Raw genomic sequence first — 24,342 nt, forward strand, 5'->3', positions numbered from 1 at the left:
AGCTGGCATCAACAAAATGATGCTTTAGAATGAGTTTAAAGAGTTATATTATCTCTGGGAAAGGAAATAAGGAACTGAACTCACCTTGTACCTTCCTCCCTAGTGTTTCCCTAAGAAATTTCAGAAGAGTCAGATAATTTCTCTCCTAAACGGCAGGAATTTCTTTTTCCCTGTTTTCCCTCAGCTTTAAAATCAGCTACTTTCTGAAAGGCAGAGACATGGTAACCACAAAGGGCAGCAAGAGAGCACCAAGGATATGAAGAGACATTCCACACAGGAAAAGACAGCATACTCTTCAGTGACCTTGTGCACAGGTTCAATGCTGAAAAACTCCTGAGTCAATGGGCATCCACCCCCTTGACTCCCTGATTTACCTCTGCCTTTCACTTGTGAACTATACTCACAGCTCCTGGGTATTTTCTAGTAAAAAATTAATAAACCAGTGAAAAGGTAGAACAGATCTTAAAGAGTTTTTTCCAAGAAACTTGTGTTTTTATGCATTTTAAGAAGAGTAAAAGTGCTAACATGAAAAAAGCACTTCAATAGGTAATTTACAGTCTAACTCTACACTGTATTTCAAGAGTGAAACAAAGCTTTTTATAAAGAGCAATTAAGTCTCCTTGAGATGTGTATTATTTGTACAGGTTCAACAAATGGAAAGTGGTTTGTCCCAGCAGTGGTTGGTTAGTATTTAATTCCCACCATTTCACCCTAATTATCAGAATTGGAGATGTTCTGCTGCAAGCCTTCCAGCAGTTACAGTCTGTTGACAGAGTGGACAATTGTATTTTATCAATACTGGAGTGTACAAACAGGATGCATCCTAATGGTGTAACTCAGCCTAATCACAACACAGGAACTGAACAAGAAGGAATGTGGCTCCTTAGCATTTCATATGAAGGAAGAGTTTCCCAAATCTGCTGTACTCTGGCTTGAAAAATTCTGTGGATGGATTTAAATTATAAACTTGGGTTACAATCCAGCACGGAAATGTGCAGAGACAGCTGACAAACCTCTGTGTGAAGGTTCTCCTCCTATCAGGGATTCTCTGCACAAACTGGACTCCTGACCAGTCTGGGCCTTTGATCTGTTAACTAGATTTTGGGGTTTGCTCTAGGATTTTACTCCAGGCCAATTCTACACACATACATGTTTTCTGGGGCTCACAATGCATCCACCTAAACTGTGGCACTAATTACACAGCTTTGAACACTTTCAGACCCGATTTGTTCTTGATAGAAACTTGGACAGGAGTTGTTGGCCTCTGTCTGCTCTGCAAACTACTCTGCCATCAGAAACACTATCATTTGCTGAAAACCAGACCATATTACAGCTCCTCACTACATCAATGGGGCTATTGCTAGTACTAAGAACTGTCACCTTGAAATAAATACTTCCAAGATCATCCCAGAGCAAAATGGGAATCAGACTGGGGCACCTCAGCCTTAGAAAAAGAAAGAAAGAAAATGTACACATTTAGTTGGAGTAGTAGTTTGACATGTGGATTATAGGCAGGAGATGGTTTACCCTAAAGTAAAGAAAGCACAGATCAGGCTTGGTTTTTTGCAGTGAAACACTAAGCACCATCTCCTCCTGGTTTCTGTATCTGAATTTATTCTAAAGCAGTACAACTGGTTCTACTATGAAATCAATATTTCTATTTTATGGGCTGGTTTAGTACTACATCTCATGCATCATAAATAAGTCTCAGACAGTTGATAATGATCTCATTTTTTATTCAAACAGAAGCAGTGTGCCATACTGATGGAATTATATTTTGTGATTGGATTACAGCAGTAGTAGTTAAAATATACAATTGGGGTAAAAAAGGAAGAGATGAGAAATTATGGCCTTAGTCCTTGGGTTTATATTGAACAAGCAGATTGTCATCCTGTCACAAAGCTGTTAATATTATCACTTAATTAACTAATGCTAGTATCTCCATAACGATTTTTAAACACTGATGAGAAAATTATACAGCTTACATACTGTGTTGGTATAAATTACAGAAAAAAACATTAATGCAGAGCCTTAGATGATGTCAGATTTCTGGAGGCAAATGTAACAGGCAAATGTAAAATGTCTTTAATAGTCATACCTAAATCTCCAGCAGATTTGATGTCAATATTATCAAAACCACTGCCAATTCGGACAATTATTCGAAGTGCTTTAAATTTCTCCAGGTCTTCTCGTGTTAAAGTGATAGTGTGATACATCAGTGCACCCACTGCTTCATTTAGTACCTGGAAATGAAGTGCAAGAAAAAAAAAAAAACAAAAAACACCATTATTTTTGTTCTTTCATACAATCTCAGCTTAACCACACATACATATTTTCAGGTATAAAGAGGCTGAACAAGCATTAAATCCAGGTCTTTTGTTTTAAAGGTTATTCCACCTTCCAGCTTCTTGTTAGTCTTTTTCATCTACTATATTTATTTTAGCAGGGCAAGATTAGTTTTAGAAGAACTAAATGACCTTTATTAAGGGGGAAAACTTCTCATTTCACAAGACTGCAGTATCAGACCCAGGCAGCACATGCATCACTGGTCTGCATCTGCACATGCAGATGAAAGAACACAGGAGCAAACACTCTCTTTACACAGTGTTCTTATGCTTAGGCAGCTGCCAGTCAGTTCTGAATGGAGTCACAGTGCAGTGTCTCTTCACCACACACAGTGGTACAGGCATTCACTAAGCTATTAAGCCACTCCATACCTGAATAGGAAACACTCAGTAATCATTACAAACCCCTTAGACAACAGACTGAAACCTGTGAATTCATACATAACAACATGTTTGCCCCTTAGTTTACTGATACTGCAAGTGTCTGAGCTCTCTCTATTTACACAACAAACAGCTGTTTTATCAATTTATACCAGTGAGATACCAAACTAGACATTATCCAGTAAAAAGAAGCACCTCTAAGAACCTGTACCAAAGCAAAACGAATTGAAAAGGAAGAAACAAACCTGTAAGAGTCAAAAAAGCAAAAATATATTTACAGGATCTGTAAACCCCCTGTGGCAGGGGGGGTTGGAGCTCTGTGATCCTTGGGGTCCCTTCCAACCCAGACCAGTCTGGGATTCTATGAAAGGTCCAAATATCTTTCAAATGATGTCAGAGCACATCCAACCTACTCAAGAGAAGTTAGGAGGAAGGGGTGTGGGGAGAAGGGGAAGTGAGCCCAGCACACCATGCCCAGCAGCTGTGAATCCTGCTGCCACACAAGCAGTGATGCTGCACCCCAGGGGGCTGATACCAGTCTGTTGTTCAGAAAGCAGAAAATATTTGTCTCTCTTTACATGCAAAATGGGTGACTCCACTTCTTCAAAACACTTGTTTCACCCTTCAGTGCACTACCTGATATCCTAATTGTTCCACCAGATACAGAACTGCCCAAATCATTCCAGCACCTAAGCCACCTGTAACGACTCCAGGGAGTTCCTGGGATGCACTCCACACAGTTCTGCAGAGGCTCTGAATTTTTAATGGGCTTCTGGGTCTCATACCTGTACAGATTCTGTCACTGGAGCTCATCCTGCTCCTATGAGCACCTTCCAGTGTACTGCAAGGTCATAGAATCCCAGACTGGTCTGGATTGGAAGGGAGCCCAAGGACCACAGAGCTCCAACCCCCCTGCCACAGGCAGGGACACCAACCTCCAGGCCTGGAGCTACACAAGGTTGCCCAGGGCCCCAGCCAACCTGGCCTTGAACACCCCCAGGGACGGGGCACCCACCCACTCTCTGGGCAGCCTGTTCCAGCCCCTCACCACTCTCTCTGGAAAGAACTTCCCCCTAATATCTAATTTAACCCTTCCTTCCTTCAGCTTTAATCCATCCCCCTTGTCCTGCCAGTCTCTGCCCTTTGAACAAGCTGATTCCCCTCCTGTTCCTCTGCTCCCTTCAGGTAACAATAACCAAAATCACATCACTTAAGAAAACCCCAAAACAAAGCCAACTATTGCAACAAAACACATGGCACACAGAGGTTTACAACTCTCAGAAACAGATCTGCAGCAGAAATTTTCAAGATAAAAGCATAGTAAGAAAAGTTTTAGCAGAAACCCATTCTGTAAGAATGAAAGCAAGCTGCTTCTTCCTGAGTATTTCACATTATTTGTGCTACCTGAACAGTGTTTCTGGATTGGAAGCCTCAGTTCTCAGTCAGGTAAAGACCAGAATCCTTTGAGTGGAATTTGGATTTAATTGTAAGATTAACAGCTGCAGAAGAATTAGAAATTACCCATCTTTCAACATAATTTAAAGAACAGTTGTAGGCTCTGATCTTATAAATGGCTATACACACACAGCTCCTTGATTTTAATGGTCAAACAAGTCCTTGGGAGATTCCACATACCCATCACCAGTCAGAAGGTCTGTGCTCATCAGAACACATTTCCTTGAGCTGTTACACTGGGTTAAATAAACCCAACACTTTATTGGTTTTGCTTCTACAGCAACAATACAGTTGGCACAGACCAAGGCAGAGCCCAGGCCTGGGGCACACAACAAACAGTCCCTCCTATAACCTCAGTGCCTGCTTAAAAATGCCCTGGGAGGGTTTTAGTCCCATTAATTCCTGCAAGAAAAGTTTCCCCCCAAAAATCTGTGTTCCAACCACACAGAAATTTCCTTCTCACTTCCAGTCTCAATTTATTAACAGCCCAGCTTGCATCCCTTTCTTCTGGTGCCAGTGCTGGCCATTTGCTGAAACCAATCTTAGTCTCCTTGGTGTTTGCAATCCAAATGTATTTACAGGCAACAATTTCACCCCCTCTCAGTGTTTGTCTGGCTGGACTTCACAAACCTAGTCCTTCTAGTCCCATCTGGGGTGATGCCCTTTCTAACCCCTTGGTAAGTCTAACACTTCACTCAAGGAAGTCTGATTTCTTCTGTGGGTGATCCCAGCTGCACCCAGTGTGCTACCAGAGGTCTTCCCAGAGGTGTTACCAACACTAGCACTGCCAGCAGCAGTAGTGAGTGTTAGAAATCTCCCCTCATGAAGTCTCTCCTGGTGAGACACTTCTGCATGGCCATTGTCACGCTGTCAGCTGATCCTCTGAGATGTCAATCTCAACCCTTCTCCCTGAGGTGTTTCTGTCACACTCCCAAGCAGGACTTCTTTCTCCCAGTCACAAGGCTTGTTACTTCAAGCCCCAAGGCTTCCAAGTTGTTTGTGATACCCTGGTGCTCTCCAGTTCCCAGTGTCCTCCCCTCTGCATTTTATCACACCCGTTTCCTCCACCCCTGCCAGGGTTGCTCTGAATGGTGAGGACACAGGAGAAAACACCCTCTGTGTGGCTGCCCTGAGGGAAAAACCTAAAGCAGCTTGGATCCTACTGCCACCCACCCAGGGCTCACGACACAGCCAAGACCAGGACGGGCCAGCGTTGTGCATCTCAGAATGTGCAGACCTGCCACTGCCTCAAGGCCTGCATTAAATGGGGCTAAAAGCTGGAGTGGCTCAGACATTTATGTTTTAAAACCAGTGTTTCATTTGGGACACAGCTTTTTCCACTCACAATCATGCATATTTTATTAACAAAGCCAGTCAAGACTGCAATTTGGCCTCCAAGAGTGCCAGTCTGGACCCATTACACTCCATTTTTGGGCATGTCTAGGTTATGGCTTGGCACTAGGAGGAGACAGGAAAGCATTAAGCACTAGGAAGCTTGGGAATGTGTTTGATAAAAGGAAAACCATTTCTCAGCTATGGTTTCATGCCGGCACTAGCCACTTCCACAGGCTGTTATTTACCCATCACAGGGGCTGTGGAACAAACAGATGCAAATAAAACAACTTTTAGAACTTACTTTTTAGTTCTTGTGGCTCTTTAGAACTATTGACCAGTTTGCTAGGAAAGGGACTGCCCAAAATGTCATCTTTTATGACTGCAATCTTTATGACTTTTATTATTTCACATTAACTTGATAATTTAATTATGTCACTGCTTTTTGCAACTGGCCATGTGACTGAAGTATGCCAAGGAGGCAGAAAACAGCAACAGAAAAATCAGAACTTAAAGGCATTCAGCACTGATGAACGTTAATAATGCCACTTACAGACTAAAAAGAAGTGAAAGGTTCTGTATTTTGCAGTTATTTGTATCAATTACATTCTCAGTCATTACACACACTAAACACACACAAGGAAGTCTGACAAGCTTTTGAATGAGTAAAATCTGTACCTGAACTAAAACAGAGTAGGATACATGAAACTGAAACCCAGCATAAATGTGAATAGTTCTGGAAAATTAAATACTCTTTAGAAAAATTAACTGTGGAATAATTTACCCAACACTTAAAGCAGCACACTGAGTGGGGGATGCATGAGAGGAACATGGAGCCATGTGGTTCTCATCCTTTTCCAACAACATTCACCGAGTTCTAGTACAACAATTTTATCAAACTTAAAAAATATCAGCTTGTGACAAGTTGACTGAGATACATATTTATCTAGCAAGCTAGAAATGTCAGCTCAGCACGAGGATGTGGCAGTCAGACAATGCTCTTTCATCCTCTCTTGTGAGGAAAGAGAACAACAGAAGAAGCAGAGATGGCTACAAACCTTCAACAGCCATCTCTGACTCCATCAGACCACAACTGTGCTTTTCAGGAAGAAAGGAGCTGAGCTGGAGGTTGAAACACAGGCCAGTAGTTGGCTTTGTTCTGTTCCCAAATGATGGCATAGCCCCTCTGTGCAACTTCTGTGCCTTCAGACTTACTTCCACACGAAGCTTAGAGCACACTGCTTGTTGAAAGGCTCTTTCATACCCTCTTGCATTGACATCCTTCCCAATCACAACTGCTTGGATAGGTCTTTCTGCTGTTCAACCTCAAAACAACTATTGTACACTCACAACATGCCAGATCTCAAAGGCTCTTCAAGAACACATGACAATGTAGTAGGAAACATTCTTATTTCAAAGAATTTCACAAACCTTGAGTACTGAATACTGCAGGTTAAGACCCTTTTTAACCATCTTCCTATCTATTTTTTCACCCTATTTCAATACCAGGCTATTTTAGCTCTCATGCCAAACATCACCACTCAGATACACACACCTTGTATTGTCTGAGAAAGTCCTCTCCTCCTCTTTGGTCACTTAAACACACAGTACTAGATCTTACTATGAGAGACTGATCTCAGAGGCTTGTGGATCAAATCTAGATGACAGTAACCTAACACAGTGTGTAAAATGCCAAACCACTTCAACTCAAAGAGAAAACAGATTCATAAATTACATACTGAATATGACAAATATTGATTTTTTTCTAAGACATCTAGAAAAGTCATCACTAGAAAGTGTTATATTTATCATAAAATAGTTTGGATTGGAAGGGATGTTCAAGGGACCATCCAGTCCCACCCCCTGCCTTGGGCAGGGACACCCTCCACTAGCCCAGGCTGCCCACAGCCCCATCCAGCCTGGCCTTGAACCCTGCCAGGGATCCAGGGGCAGCCCCAGCTGCTCTGGGCAACCTGTGCCAGGGCCTCACCTCCCTCACAGGGAAGGATTTCTTCCTTTTATCTAGTATAAATCTCCCCTCTTTCAGCTTCTGAAGATCATTCCCCCTTGTCCTATCACTCCTTGCCCTTGTAAACTGTCCCTTCCCATCTTTCCTCTTTCTTAAGGTCTCACTGGCACCTTCTCTTCTCCAGGCTGACCCAGCCCAGCTCCCTCAGCCTCTCTCCATAGGGGAGCTGCTCCAGCTCTGGACACAGGACTCCAGCCGGGGCCTCACCAGGGCAGAGCAGAGAGGGACAATCCCCTCCCTGTCCCTGCTGCCACCCCAGTGATAGGTGTCTGTCAATTACTTTGTTGCATAACAAGGTGTAACAGAAGTTTTTAGGAATTGCTTTTGTTAATTTTTTTCAAAGTATTTCATAAGGAATCTGATCTGAGGTTCATTCAGCTTCAGTAAATGGGCAAGATTTTGGATTAGCTTTGAGAACAGCTACAGCTTCCTCCCAAGTTTCTGTTACTGTTCAGAACAAGGCAGCTTCCTTTCAGTTTGCACTGACAATTTAATTTTGATAGAAAACTAATATAAACAGCACTGATGATAGAAATGCAAGACTGCAGCTTTACTGCTCAACAAAGAGTAATCTGAAGCTGGAAAAATCATTGACATGTCTAGCTTGACATGTTGATACAGCACACAGTCTTCTCCTTATTGTTTAAACAATAAAGACAAAAAGACCCCAAATAACATTGCCACTTACAACAAAAAGTGTCTTTTTCAGAATAAAACTATTTTGTCTGAGGAAATAACAAGCTGAATAGTTGGTTGATGGTTTCTCAACCAGGGAGATGCTGTCATGTAATGGACTATGGAAAATGAGATTTATTCACCTGGTAACAAAAGGGACATTCAGACTATTTTCAAGTAGCTGGTTTAGTAAGAAAGTCATCAAAGGAAAGATTAAATCTTTCATCATACACAGAGACTTAAGAATGTTTAACAATGCTATACATTACATGAACATGAAGAGTAAATAAACAATTAAGCCAGTTATGAATTCAAAGTAGTGAAAAGCTTCTGAAAACCTGTCAGAAACCCAGGGGCTGCTATAATTAGTGTAGGACAAGTCTAACAAGGTATCTGCAGAGACACAAGAGGACGGGTGCAATTCAGTTTAGCTGACAACTCCCTAACACCTGTACCACACTCAGCCCTATGCAGTACCACAAACACAGAAGCAGATACAGACCCTTAACTAACCAGCTTTCAAGCTAATACTTGGATCAGTACTTGGCCATCATGGAGCTTTGCTGGAGAATAAAACAACAAACCCTCTTGGAAGGGCCCCACGTTTGCCCTCCTCTGCAGTGGGCTTTTTTAGCTGTTTAAAGCCTATTTTCATCCTTTATTCAGTGAAAGGGTATTTGGCATTTGTTGGCAAGCAGAGTCAGCCTCAAGCTCACCAAAGTTAATTCTAATCCTCACAGAAATATGGATGTGAAAAGGTTCTGACTTCTGTCTAGAGAGCAGCAAGGATTTGGGATAGACATGAGACCTTCATGCTGAAGGAAGTACCAGAAGAAAAAAAAAAAAAGTAGGTTTATGGGCAACTTGGCTCCCTTGGCTACCAAAATGTGTATCCTTCTGAGGAAATGAGAAAACCTTAGACAACATTAACAACCACCAGCTGTTTTTACAGCTCCCAAACCATCAGGGAAGGTCTGAACCTCTAGAATAGGATACAGCTACAATAATTTTAAGAATTCATTTCCTACATAATTTTTGGGTTAGTGTTTGTTTTGAAACTCTTCTGCAGCCTCCATGTTCAATGCAGCTTAACATCTTCTGTGCAATTCCTTGGCTAAACAGGGATGTCTCAAAGGTCCTCACATGGCTAATCCCATACCACAATCTGGCTTTCCAGCTGAAGTCTGAGCAACAGTGTTTCCAAGAAGCATTTCAAAATAACAAGGTAATAACGTAATTTTCCCTCAGGTAACCCTCTCTCCATGAATCCTACTCAGTAGGTAAACACATGGGCAACACCCAGATGAAAATATACTGTGCAAAAGTACACTTCAGCAAAGAAATGAGTAGTAATTCACTAAAGTAAGCAGCCATTACCTAACATCAAATAGCTAAACACGTTGTCATAGCTAGCACAACGCTGTATCAGTTCATCATCATGATAACATCTGTGCTTCCTAACACATTTGATTTATACCTCTGAACATTACCTTTTCATGGATTTCTTGTGTAGACTGAGCATCACAAAATGCCACTGTGGCTACATCCTTCAGAATAGGCATTTCTACTGTACAATCCCTGCCATCCAGCAACGCTACCAAAGGGCGCGGGTGCATGGGCCCGTTCATGATCGGAGGTCGAATGCCTGTCAAGAAACAGAGAGCACTTGTTATTCCAGCTATTCTAGCGTAATTAAGAAGAAAAAAATCAGGTTATGGCTAGTCTATTTATTCTGGTGGCAGAAAAAGATGTCAAGGACTGAAGCTAGCACAACGAGGACGAAGTTTACAGTCAGGAATCAAACACAGAAGACCTGGGAAGGGAAATGCCAGGGAGGTTCAGGAGGCTGAACAATGCAAAAGGGGTTTGACCCACTAAGGGAATAGTGTGTTTGTGTTTTTAAGTGGAGTTCCTAATAGTGCAGTAAGGATGTGTCTGTGCAATCTTATCCAAGGTTTATGTTTTGATTGGATTCCACACCTCTGCGAGCTCTACAGAGCGAAATACCTTGTCCAGGCTTGTAAGAGCAGCTTATGGAATATCCTAAGTAACTTAATGAGGATTCAATTTGCATATATGATGAGGAGGATCTGCTGGGACTAAAATTTAACTGAAAAAAAGCCTACAACAGCAAAATGCTGAGCTTACTGAAGATCCCATGTCCGAGCGTACAGGCTAATTGCTGATCTATGTGCATCTGCTCAGACTTCAGGAGTTCTACAGAACAATTCTGCACAGCTTAGTCAAACACACACATCATACTTAATCCACCACTGAAAAAACTCTTACAAAACACAAACAAAACGTTCCTCCCTAAATCAACATCATGCTTGGAACATCAGAGTGACAAAGAAAAATACACGTTAAATATCCAGGGGAAGGGAAATCAGATCAAAGTGCAAACTTCATTTATATCCTCTTCATGCAGCCTTAAGAGCAATCCTTCTAACAAGGTATTTAGAAAACACCTTTTTCACAGTGGAGATGCCATAAATACACAATGGTACCCAAGGGAATAATATTAAAACTATTACATTTACACAAAAGTAGTTAAGTGTGGGTGGGGGAAAAAAGGGACTTTCAGAAGAGATAAGGGGAAACCAAAACTAAAAATAAAGTTAACTGCTTATTTTTCTCTTTCAAAAGCAGCAGTTTAACACACTGCAAAAGGAAACAGGCTAATTATTTCTTGAATGCAAATTCCAACAACCTATTTTTGTGGCAGAGTGAATTTAAAAACATTGCTTACTGCTTGATAATACAAGTTAGTCCAACATTAATGCAGAACACCGAGTTCCCCAGCTGCCTTCTACAAGCTATCCCTGCATCCTAACTCCCAGCCTGAGCCACAAAGCAAGCCCTGAAAGGCTGTCACCTGCATTTTAAGTGGATGGAAAATTAGCAGAATCCTAGCTTGTACAAGATACCTGGTGAAGAAAAACAGCTGCTGGGAAAAGAGATTTTCACAAGTCAACAGAAGCAGCGTGTTACTTTCCACTGGGAGCAAACTCAGGGCTGGGGCTGAAGGAGTACAGCCAGGGCAAGCATCTCAACTGTCCAGCCTGCACCCATAAATTTCATGTTCACCCCTAACCAAGTCAGGATGATAGGCCAGTCCTGATACAATCTGGCATTTAAGTTTTAACCTATTCAAACAGGTTTTACACTTGAACATGGATAGAAGACTCACTGCATTTGGTTCTCCTCTGCTCTGCTCCCAGCATTTCTGAACAGCCAGTCATGCCAGTGGACTGACTGCAGTACTCTTGCCAAAGCTGAGACACTCAGATATAAGAAGCATTCACCAGCAAAGGCTTCCACAGGTAAAACACCCATGAAAACGATTCTCTGTTGTAAAGCCATCAATTCCTAACCTCTACTGTGATAGGCATGCTTGGAAATACTTCTGGCAGACAAATTCTTTCAGTAACACCCAGCCACCAAAATTAAATGGAAGCATTTTTAATATTTTTAATCATGCACCTTGCTAACTTACTGTTGTTACCTGTTTGAAGGAGAAATGGCCATGTAATCTTCATACAGTCATTTTTAGTAAACAAACCACAGGCTAATAATGTGGCACAGGACACAAACACTGCCTGAACACACAATGTAAAGCTACACAGCTGTCCAGAGAGTAATTACTACCCTTTAATGGGAACTTAATTATAAAACCCCACATGAAATTTACTTAGAAACACCCTAAAATAAAGCATGTTATAGACTTGATCATGTTTCTTTCAAAATAGTGTATGTAACAGCATTACTAAAATGGAATTAATGCCTTGAAACAGATGCAAAAATGACATCACAAGTTTTATTCACACTGCACAGAGTAACTGTGCTCATGTTACAGCTGGCACATTATGGTCATCATCTTAACTGGAAGTCCAACAAAGCCAGGATTTCAACACCATGTTTGAATGCTAGCTAAAGTGAAATAGAAAAATAAACAACAAACACTCACAAAAAAAACAATAAAAACCCACACCAACCAAAAAATCTTTGACACTAAAGTTGTTGAAGGTGAATGAGAAAAAATGCGGTATAAATGAGTCTCTTAGCTACAACTAAAGCACCTCTGTCAAGAGTGCAGATAGTCCAGACAGGTAACAAAACATGAGGTTGAAGGGTCACTTTTAAGAAACATTTTTCTGACCAGAGCTATCTCAGAAAAATCATGAGATGTAGTATCACAACCTACAATGCTTTAAATGATGATTTTAAGATGTGGTCTGGTTTTCTCCTCATGCCAGTATATCCATCAATTTCAACTAAGTTACACGTTGGTGGTGCCAAGTGGCATGCCAGACCCAGCCCCAAAGCCTGGAAACAGAGCTCAGGAAAAACAACCAGAAGGATAACTCCCCCCTTCCCCCTCCAAGAGAATCCCAGAGTTTGTTAAGAGTTCCCAAAACTCAAATACATCCAGTGACCTTGACTACAAAAACCCTACAAACCTTTGCTTGCCAAAATCCTTGCTGAACTTCAGCACAGACTTCCTGTTGCACAACCTTTCTGCCCAAATACCCTATCACTGCTTCGCAGACAATAACTCAAACCTTAAGTAAACTTACAGTAACTTAATCACAGGGGCAAGTCGCTATTTAAAGTTTACATTTGGAAAGACACAGTTTCACTGTGAATAAGAACCTTTGGAAAGAAAAAACCCCTACTTCTTCCACCACTCAGATAGGTTTTGTCTTATCTAAAGTGTCATAGCATAGCACAGCACGTGTTTGGCTTCACAGCAGACCCTTGGAGTGGCAGGATAAAGCAAAGTGTATTTAAGAGCAGTATTTTCCACACCAGCATTAACAGTAAATCATGCAACTCTGAGCCCAAGAGGACTGTAAACTGGTCAAAAGGGACATTCAACTCCACAAATGTGAAACTAATTAATAAAAAAAACCCCCAAAATTTCACTTAGCTAGCTTATTTAAATATATGGGGTATAGCATTTCACATAACAGATAACAGAAATCATACCATCCACCCCCACATCCTACTACTTTTGTTAATGGGAAAACAATCTCAGTTTATCCTAACTTGAGACTTTCAGGAACCCCTACCAACCTGACATTTCTTAATCTGAGCTTGATTTCCAGGGTCATGAATTCGATTTCTCAATGCTTTACAATCTTCAGTATTCTGAGGCAAAATAGCAGCCTGTCATTCGATCCTCATTTCCATGTCTTTAATCTTTCCTCGCAGCCTCCTGCAATCTTGAACCAAAGCTTTTAAACTTCTTATCCACTGCAACCTCTGTAGCCTGGGTGGCGTTCAAATTTTTACTAAAAAATTAAACACAAACAATACATTAAAACAACATTAAGGGTCTGACTTGTGCTCACAGAAGCCAGGAAACTGGAAGTTAAAGCTTCTCACTGCCTCTGTCCCCTTCCCCCTTTCGCTGCTGGCTTTCCACCACACCTGCTATGCGGGGAACCAGCGGGCTGTAGACACACACACACGGCACCTTGCACAGGGCAGCAGGTGTACTGTAAACAGACGTACCTGGAACAGTCGGCACCACTCAGGCAGCAAATCTGTTGCCTAGGTGAGCAGGGATCCAAGGATAGTGTGGGATCTCCAACACCACCCGTGCTGGAGAGCCCAGCGCTCCAGCCAGTACTGGAGATGGAGTGAGAAGCCTTAACTCTGAACTTGCTGGTTTTGTTGAGTTAAAGTCAGGCCCTTAAGGTTATCTAAATGTATGTAAGACAAAAAAGCCCCAAGGTTTCCCCTGACAGCTCTAATCCAGCTGTTAAGCCCACCCTCCACCCCCCATATGGGACTATTTTGGTGGTGAAGCTTTTGCCCCAGCACCAGCTTGACCGTGCCAGTGACTGCTGGAATCTGCCTGACATCATACCAGGTACAGATGTTCAGAGACAGACAGAGCATTTGACCACGTGTAGCCGCTATTCACCATGAGGCTAAACAGGCAAGTGCCTTCTCACAGCTGTAATTTAGCCCAACTACTCTTAGGACAAAGCCTCAAAACATGGTTCTAGTCCAGCTTTTAAGGAAAAAAAAAAAAAAAGTCTTAGAAATGTAAAAAGCAGCTTCCAGCTGCAGAACCCAAAGGGAGCCCAGCCCCACGTGCAAGCACTGTAAGGGACTGTGGCCCTTGCAAGCCAGATTGATGAATTTACCACCCAGCTTCATAACCAAAATTGGAGAGGACGGCTTGAGAACGATTGCCTCCACACCTCTGACACCATGGGGACTTCGAAATTCTCACATCAACCTCAGGACAAGATGTATTCTTTTTAAACTTGAAAGGAAAAAACCTACCTAAAGCAGAGTCGTTTGCTCTCCCTCCCAAACCCTACCCGCATGCCCTGTCACTCCCGAAACAAAGGCACATCTTTGCCTAACACACACAAACAGGGAGAGCTGAAGCCAGTAAATACTATTTGACATCCAACTGGAGGGTAGGAAAGCTCTCCCTGACACACTCTAGGCCGTTGTAATTCATTTCAAACCTTTTTGTGAAACAACCTTTTATGTTAGGAACTGACAGTGACTAAAGCAATCCCACTGCACAAATAATAGAGATCTCAAAGTGGGCTGTCACCATTAGGAAATATACCAAAATGCATCAAGGTAAGCTCTTAACCATGATTAACAATGGCATTTTCACATCTTTCTGCCACTGATTAACACCATTAGAATGAGGAATGTCTCAGATAAGGCACATGTTAAAAGTAAAGGACATTGCCAGGTTTGTAGGCCCAAAATTTGACCTACCTTTCATTTTCTTAAATCTGTTTGCAAAGTCCATGTAATTCTTTAAATGTGTTTTTCTTTTTTCAAAACAAAGGCTTCAATTCCTTCTTCTGAAAAACACATCAATGCCAGAAAGCACAACACTTATCAGTAATCCTCCAACGACAAACCAATAGCACATGAAATGGAGGACAGCGGCCTGGCAAAGGAGACTTCTCATTTTCCAGGGGATTCTTACAAGTGCAAAGATTAAGTAAGTAGGAAAACTCCCTTGACAATGTCCTTTTAAAAGAATTTGTCCTATAAAATTTCCTTTAAGCATTGTAAAACGTCAAAGGGATTTAAGTGTTATAACAAATTGCCAGCTACTGAAAAACCCAATGAAAGTTTACAAACACAAGACCCAAAAATAACAGGCTGGACATTCAGCTAATTTAGAGTCTTGAACATGTACCATGAGACTAATCCTCTGTGGCATTCACCTTTGTTTTATATTCTTACCTAGGCTGCAAATTCAATCAGAGCTGTCATTTATTTACCACAAGGCCTCAAAAAATTTACATGTTTTTTTAAAAAATCAATGCTAATATTAATTCAAGTAAGGAACGAGTTGTCAAAACAAGCAAAAAATATCCCACTCATAACATGAACACAGAAGCTGTTACCAATTAGATTTGCCAATATGCACCATTAAAATTCCTAGAAACACCATACTTTAAAAACATATTTTAAGGTTCCTGACACATCGTGTATATTTGAGTTGCAGGCTTTTGTTTTGATAGTCTCATTGTTTTGTGCACCATGACCTCAGGAGACGTTTAGATTCAAGGTAAAGCAAAGCTCTAAAAGCAGTCAAGTAGAAATTCAAAGTACAATGCAGGTACACAGATCAGTGACAGAGATGGAGGGGGGAGAAAGGCAAAGAAAAGGCAAAACACCCCCCATTTACTAGCCTTCACTATTTTGATTTTCAGCATATTTAGATGTTGAATATGCAACACAGGGTCTCTGATTCCACCAGAATCAGAGCCAACAACTTTTGTCACTGCCTTCAGCATGAGCAGAATGCAATCTCCCATGATTTGGGATGTGGGGTTGGGGTGGGCAGAAGGGAGGGGACATCTGCCCTCAGAAGGCTGAGCTATTTCACAGATTAAACCCCCAAATTTTATTCCTTTCTTATGTAATGCTTCTACCCATGCTTCCTAAGATTTCGGGAACCTGCTGCAAGTCTTATGAAGATTAATAGTAATAATCCCAAACTGATTTTCAAGGGAGTAAGACGTGGACTTCGTGATGCATACAACTGAAAATGTAAAGAGCACATGCAGTCTATTGAAGCCTACAGGGCTCAGAGGTTAACGTACACTGAAACCTCACTGGAAGGGCAGAGCTGGTGAATGCTGCTGCGCTCTCTGCTTTTTATTTACCTAAACTCAGTAAAAACAAGTCATCTTCCTCCGTTTCTTTTTTAATTGCAAGAGACCAAGAAAAATAGAAGTGGTTTCCTGCGTGGTGTTGACCCACTGATGTGCAGAACAGTCACACCCACTTATATCCTCTTGCTAATGGCAAAGACTGAAATACACCCAGCTGCTCTCCAGGCACTTCACAGCTCATTCCCTGAACACAAAATATAGAACCACCAGTACGTAATTACCACTCTGGTCCACAGACTTCCATGGCACGTAGATCTATGGAAACATTGCATCATGATTTTACCACCTAGCACAGACATCCAGGCAGTTGTTCTGGCATAGAACACAGAGGCCTCAATGCTCAGTACTTTGAGACAGCTATCTTGATTTTCCCTTTTGATACCATCAAAATAAGCCAGTGGTTTCACAGACTCACAGAATCACAGGGGTGGGAAGGGACCTCCAAAGCCCATCAGGTCCAACCCCCTGCCAAAGCAGCTCCCCAGCTCATATTGCACAGGGCGGTGTCCAGACCGGGCTGGAATCTCTCCAGAGATGGAGACTCCACACCCCCTGGGCAGCCTGTCCCAGGGCTCCCTCACCCTCACTGGGGAAAAGTTCTTCCCCACATTGGTGCAGAACTTCCTGTGCTCCAACTTGCAGCCATTGCCCCTTGTCCTGTCCCCACAGACACTGAAAAGGGGCTGCCCATTTCCCCTGCATCCCATCCTTCAGATATTGATAAACATTAATCAGGTCCCCCCCTTAGTCTTCTTCTCTCCAGGCTGAACAGCCCCAGCTCCCTCAGCCTTTCCTCACAGGGGAGATGCTCCAGGCCCTTCAGCATCTCCGTAGCCTCCTCTGGACTCTCTCCAGGAGATCCCTGTCTGTTTGATCCCAGGGAGCCCAGAAAAATCCCACATTTCCCTGCTGTTGGAACCTGTGAGTTACAATTCCGAATTAGTTCTCCACTCTCTCAGAGCAAGTGAACTTGCCATTCTCAGATTCAATCTGGTAACTGGAAGGAAATGGGTTTCTGTTGTTTTTAAATAGCCACCCCTAACCAGCCTTTCTTAAACATCGGGTAATTTCTGCTGTTATTTGCCTAACATCCCTCAGCATGCACACCAAATCCTGGCTGCCAGTGTACAAAACACCAAAGTCCCACAAAGCACATCCTGAAACAAAGCTTTGTTAAGGGGAAACAAAGTCATCCAGCACCATTTTCTATCACTGCACATGTACTTCAAACATCCACATAAAAACTCTAAGTCTTTCACATCTGTCAAAAAATTACTCAAATTACATATTTGGAGCAGGCTGTAACGATATGCCTCATCTTAACTAATACTTTTCAAAATAAGACTGAAAACAATATGAATCACACCTATTTAATGTCAAATGAACAAGCAGTAATGGCATAATGCACTACTGTAAAGTGTTTTAATTGTCTATCACTGTTTACAAAGCAAACCAAGTGACAACAGTACCGACTACATCAAGTACCAAAATGAGAAAGCATAAGTATCAGCAATAAAACATACACAAAAAAGTGGCAGAAGCCTGTTTTCAAGTAACAGATACATGGAAGTAAATTCCAGGGAAAGGCAAAATATTTTAAAGGCCTGAGCTTCCCCTCCATGTGCTGCTTTCCAGTGTCTGTACACAGTAAATACTTCACTCTGCTTCAAGTATTTTTTAGCTTTAGTGAAGAAAAGGAAGGATGAGGGGGAAAATAAAGTAAAGCAGTGATGGTGGAGCTGCCTTAGCTGAGCACACTGCCATCAATCCCAGCGTCAGAGAAATACTGACTAGGGCTGCCAACTTGGTTCCTTAGCCCAGGAGCTGTACTGGGACTGTGAAATGCCTCTGCTCACACGACACTGTGGCCATAGCCACAGACTGCTTTGTAACTGACAAGAATCACTGCAGCGGAGCTCAGGGCAGTACCCACAAATTAAGAAGCAGGGAACTTCAGAATTATGACACTCCAGCAGCTATGTTTGCCCATAACTAACTACAGGCATTTGTTCCCCAGTTACTGATGGGGCAGTATCTCTAAAACACACAACTCAGTGTATGAAACAAGCCTGTGTCAAAGACATTCCCATATGCTGGGTATACATCCACTGCCATCTTATCCCAGGAAAGCGACTATGAAGCAGGTTGATAATTGCAACTTGGGGGGCAGCCCAGCTTAAAGCACACCCAAACTCTCCTTTAAAATCCAGCTAACCTCATACTTCAGACCATAAACTTTATAGATTGGTGGGTGTGACTTTAAAAAAAAAAGCCAGAAAACTCCTGCTGACAGGCTGGAAAAACAATCTGCTTCAACAATTGTAACAGGAGCAGAATGATTAACTCCCAGAGCCATTCCAGTAACAATACAGATCATGCCAAGACTTACTAAAACACTCTCTCCAGAGAAGAAGCAGTCCATGAGATTCTGAGGACAGCATTAAGGACGCAGAACCCAGGTCTGGAACTGGCTGGTGAAACACAGCACGTGCTGCCATATGAAGTGAAATAGATCCCTGGCCCTTATCCTCACCCTCCTACCTGTGTGCTCAGTATAAAGAAGCATGAGGGAATCGCTGCTGCTGCTTCTTTTAAATCATGTTATCACAACTGGCATCTGGCTGTGATTGTTGATAAAAGCTGAACGGCCACATAACATTAATTCAAAATATAATACACTCAAGGAATAACTCTTGATGTGCCTGTAAAATATTACACTCTTGAACTATGAATTACAAAAAAAAACCCCAGTAATTTTTTTCTTCTACAGCAAGCTATTTCATTCCAGCAGGTTTGGGGTTTTTGTTTCAAACCACTGTCTGAGAAGTAAGTATGCTTTGGGAAAAAAATACCACTTTTCAGCACGGTCAACACAACCACTTTTGGAGTGTTAATTTCACATTATGCTTTAAATACACTGCCAAGGTTTTATTACTGAATATACTTTCTGAATATAACCTGTCTTAAGGGCTATTCTCTCTGCTTCTTTTCTCATATTTTAGATGCTGTGCAGGATGCAATCTCAGAGAAAGAAACCCAATAACCCAAGTGAAGATCAAAGGCTCCCTTTATTCTGATCCCAAACACTGAAAGCAATTTCTCTAACAGCAAACCTGTACTTTGACCAAGAACGTTAAACTATTACCTGGGGCACTCCTTATTTTTCCTATCAAAAAGTCTGAAGATAAGCAAGTGTGGGGCCTTGGATAATCAAAATTAGTTTCACAAGGTTTAGGGTTATATTTTTTTTAAGGTCAGCAGAACACACTCAAACAGCACTAAAAATAACAGTACGGAAGCGTTTCACATCTTGAACACCGACCCCTCCATTTGCTTTGTAACTTCATAAATTTATTAGTATTTTGGGAAAGCATCTAATATGATTCACCATCCTTCCAGCTCAACATCATGGTGCTGTATGTGTTAGCAATCCTTACAGTGAAAAAAAAAAAATCCAACCACTGTGAACTCTTATTTAGGGCTGGGAATAAGGGAGGAGAGCTAGAAGCTTCCTCTGAGATGCACAGCTAAAATAATTTATAAAAAACAAATATATATACAGGCCAGACTTTTAAGACCAGTGTAATTAAAAAGGGGCAATTCAGCGCAGTATTAAGGTTTTCTGGTAAGCCAGAATAATGAAGTCCCTCTTGAGTTACACTCCATTATGTTGTTCTGAAAACCAAAGCGACTCTGACAAACACTGAATCAGTGCAAAGGATTCCTTAAAGCTCCTTTTTCTCCCTCCTGTTTCGGTTCCTCCCACAGCCACTGACCTCTGCAGTTCTCTGTCAATATTAACAAAATGGTTGATGATGAATGATTGCAAACTGGGAAACAGTTTTGCTACAAAAATTGAGGAAAAGGCTGGAGCATACTGAAATCAAAGTCCTGTACCTCCCATCCAGGGCCCTCTGCAGCCAAACCGAGCTTAAATAAATAGGATTTTCTGAAAAGATGTTAATTTTGAAGGTAAGCAAACAGGATGTATAAAAATGACAAGCTCCCTGAGAACAGGCCAGTAACAACAGTCAGAGTGCCAAACAAAACAGGCAGTTTAAGGCAAAAGCTGGGTTTATATTATCATGTTACATTTAATCACAATATAATAAAAGAATATGATGTAAGAGAGCTGTTCTACTGAGCTTTTCTTCAAGTAGAGTTTTGGGTTTCAATTACAAAGGCTGTGGTCCCAGTATCACAGTTAAAGCTGTACTGAAAAACACAGCTGAAATCAGGAGTTATTCCCATGACTTGATGAGAGAAGCAAAATATTTCTTCCCACACATACCACATACTAAAGAGGTTTAGAGAAGGTTTTTGAACGCTTTAAGTTGTTTCCACTAAACTGGTGAAAAGTCAAAAGCGTTTAAAAATGACCCATATTTGCATTTTTTTCACTAGGCTCTGTAATGTCTCTTTTAGTCTCTGTAGTTTAACCATTTTCAACTAGAAAAGGGTCTATTCACACACATAAAAATGCTTTGTCTGCAGATAAAGGCTTCGAATTACAAATTTTTCAGGGCACAAGTCATGTTCTCGCTCTGTAAATTGCATAAAACATTTATCAGTGCTAAAAACAACAGTTGCAAGAAAGTATTGTAGAGGAAATTACTGACTCTATTATTGAGAGTTACAAAATCTTAAGGCAAAAGGGTACCCTTCATTCTCTACACAGGTGAGAGCTCTGCACTGGTTCTCTCCCCAGCTGTATATTCTTGATTTGATCAAGCACTGACTTTTGGAAAAGAGAATTAACTTCATTTAGTGGGAAATGTAATAGTGAAGATGTCAGTTTGTAGTTTTATTCTAGCTTGTTCCATGTATGCTTTCTCTTGCTGTAACCAAACTTGTGTCCCCCAATCTGCAGGCAGAGACATTTACAAAACCTGCCCACGGCACATATGTGCGTCACACAAATGTCATCTCCCCCTCTCACAGCCACAGCCTCAGACTGCTGCTGCATTACAGTTTGGGGGGGGGGAATTAAAAAAAAAAAAAGGGCAGTTAGAAAAAAATGGACCCTGGCAACTTCATTTCCAAACAAAATATAGATTGACAACAGATTGAGAAGCAAATTGAATGGAAACCAGACCGATGTATTAGATGCAATGAAGAATTTCCAAAACAAGGCAAGACATTCTATGCTTTTTCTACATTTTCTGAACCTAGAAACAGGAGGGGTGTGAGGAGCAGGATAAACAGCAGCGTGCTGAAAGGCTTGCAGAAGCAGTGTATTTCTAAAAGCAGACAGTCACAAGAAACACTCCAGTAACCTGGAATTTTATCACCCCAAGATAATCAAAGGATCACCAACTTGCAAGTCAAGATACGCTTTTGAGCTCAAACTCTTTCTGTTGCTCAGAAAATGGGACACAGCATACAGAAAGATACTGGAAAGCCAGTGTAACTGGTTCCTGCTGGCTGTTATTCTGTTATTTCTGAAAAAATGAGAGGGAATGACAGCTTGGTTCTTGCCCAGTGCCAGACAACAGCTATCGGGTATCTCCCAGAAACCAAGAAGCATGATGACTATTTTCCCCAAACATAAAGCTAATCCTTGCTCTTGAGATCAAGAAACAACAGAGCAACAGGTCTCCATAACACATCATCATACCTATTTTCCAGGTAATAAACCACCCCAAATTAATGCAGGTGTATCTCTTCAAAAGTAAAAAAAACCCATAAGTTATTACTTCTGCTCCCTAACTTCTGTCACTACCACTTCTCTCTTTGCTTCTTAGGTACTTTGATAGTCTGTTATTTCAGTGGCAATTGTAGCTCTTAACAGTATTTTTCTCAGATAAATCTTTCCATTCTTTCTGCCTCTCCTGAAAGGGGACAGTCATCCCAGTTACTGAAAGGAAAAGAGAAAACAGGAGCATTGAGAATAGCAGGTGACATCTGGAAAATAACTCTCTGCACTGAGAATCTGCCATCCTGAGTAGCCCAGGTGAGGGTCATTTGTAAACCAGACAAAATAAGGTCCACACAAGTACAGAATGAGACAGAGCTGGACAAAGAGCTAAATGCTTCAGGAAGCAACTCGACTCGGGTGTTCTCCTATTTTCTGAGAAATATTTCATTAGCATTATTTCTTACAATGTCTACAACATCACACTGTGATTTTCTGAATTTCTACTCAAAGTTAGGAATACTGACAGCATCCAGGCTTCTCACCAGTACTTTCAGAATCTGCTTCCCAAGCTTTGAATGCGAGTGACTTCTAAAAGTTACCCTCTGCAGCAAGTTGCAATGCAGCAACTTTTTAACAAAATACAATTAAGACACTTTTTATTGCATTATTACCTCGCAGGCAACTAACTTTGTTGTTTTCTAACTTCATACAACGCCTTCCACCATCTCACAGCAGCCAAATGATTTGCAAAATGAATGGTGTCACTAAAATGGGACAGCAAATCAAAGTTTCAGTAATTTCTTTTTCCTTTAAGGATATAAACTTCTTCTAGTGACACTCAGACACCTGTCTGTTTTGCTGCCTTTCTTTCATACTTGTTCTGTAGTTACTTTCTAGAACACTTAGATGAAATACTCAAACATGGCTATATATTACTTAAAGCGTATGAAATATTGTGGACATATTTGGCTATATGAAGTAATTAAAGGACAACACAATTAGTAGCTTAATTCTCTGGGAGGTCTAGCAAGCACCCATGACAGAATACGTGAGAGCTGCTCAACAGAAAGGACACCTTTGGTTTCAATGATGTACCCAAACCGCAGATAAATTCTTTTGAGAAAGACACTCTCTTCCAACACTGTGGGACAGCAGGGATCAGACAACAGCAAGCATGCTTTAATTACTCTCTTCATCCTGAATTCTGAGGGCCACCTTATGTCAAAACCAAACAGCACAACCAGCAAGTCCTGCGTGACCTTTGCATTTGCCACCGGTCAGAATTAAGAGGTTGTGAGTGCTGCAGGGCACCAACAAATTCTTTTCTGGTTCAGCAATTTAAAATACGTAGAGAGAGGCTATGATGATTGCTGAAATTTAGTTCCAGAGAGAACATTAAAGAAGATAGCCATCCAAGCCAGAAAGGTTACAGTTCAGTGTGGGGATTCAGTGAATTAACAGCAGATGTATCTTCCCCCAGCGTGGTTCTGCCACCCTTCCTGGACCAGGCACAGCAGTAGGCACTTCAGTGGAGGGTGAAGAGGAAAAAAACAAGAGGAAAGACAGAAAGAAAGTAGTTTACAACAGCCACAGAACCACATCTTGGCTCTAGTTACTCTGACAAGTACACTGTGATGATACAAAGGTCGGACCCATTTATTTTTTGCCCTTCTCTGTTAACAGCCCCACTTGCTTTATAAGAAGATGGAGGGAAAGGGGTGGGGGGAGAGGAGAACTGGTTTATTTGGTGAGTATGAGATACTGTCACACAGGAAGCAGCACGGCCTAACTTCTTTTCACAGTTGCATCACGGTTAGTAAAAATCTGATCTGCAAACTGCTGAAAGCATCACAAAAAGCCCTCATCTTCTGCACTAAACCCTCCTTCTCAACCTCTGAGAAAACCACTTGCAAGGAACTACAAGAAAGCTCTGAACAGTTTCGGTAGAAGGGTTGGTATGAAGTAAACTATTTCTTTTTCCAATGAAGTTATTTAATTATTTAAAAATATATTCAATGTGAAAACATGGGAGTTCATACCTGTAGGGTTTTGTTTGCTTTGTTTTCTGATTTAATTTTTAAACCACCAAGAGGGAATGAGCCATATGGTTGCTGAGTAATACCATGGAATTCATAAAATAGCACTAGTGGCATGAACAATGTATTCCTGATCTGTAGATCTGTAGTTCTTTCATTAAAATTTGACAAATCCTACATAGACTCAGGCTTTTTAAACTGAACTGTGTACACTCAAACTTCAGGAACGAAGACAAAGCAGTGCAGCAACACACCCAAATAGGCCAGATGAGCGATT

General features: G+C 41.4%; 1 protein-coding gene across 5 annotated transcripts in view; it reads right to left on the minus strand.

Annotated features, from left to right (window-relative positions):
- Window positions 1-24,342, minus strand: part of CTBP1 (C-terminal binding protein 1) — a 235,226-nt gene that overhangs the window by 23,077 nt on the left and 187,807 nt on the right. For 3 of the 5 annotated variants that reach the window (XM_084264158.1, XM_084264157.1, XM_084264161.1), the window contains exons 2-3: window positions 9,708-9,862; window positions 2,099-2,243 (exon numbers count right to left, since the gene is read on the minus strand). In XM_084264158.1, the coding sequence (XP_084120284.1) occupies window positions 2,099-2,243; window positions 9,708-9,862 (300 nt within the window). Of the gene's footprint in view, window positions 1-2,098; window positions 2,244-9,707; window positions 9,863-13,293; window positions 13,512-24,342 lie in introns of all 5 variants that reach the window. The other 2 variants (XM_084264159.1, XM_084264160.1) reach the window with 1 other exon arrangement.

The sequence above is a fragment of the Gallinula chloropus genome (assembly GCF_964237585.1).
Source record: "Gallinula chloropus genome assembly, chromosome: 4".
NCBI lineage: Eukaryota > Metazoa > Chordata > Aves > Gruiformes > Rallidae > Gallinula > Gallinula chloropus.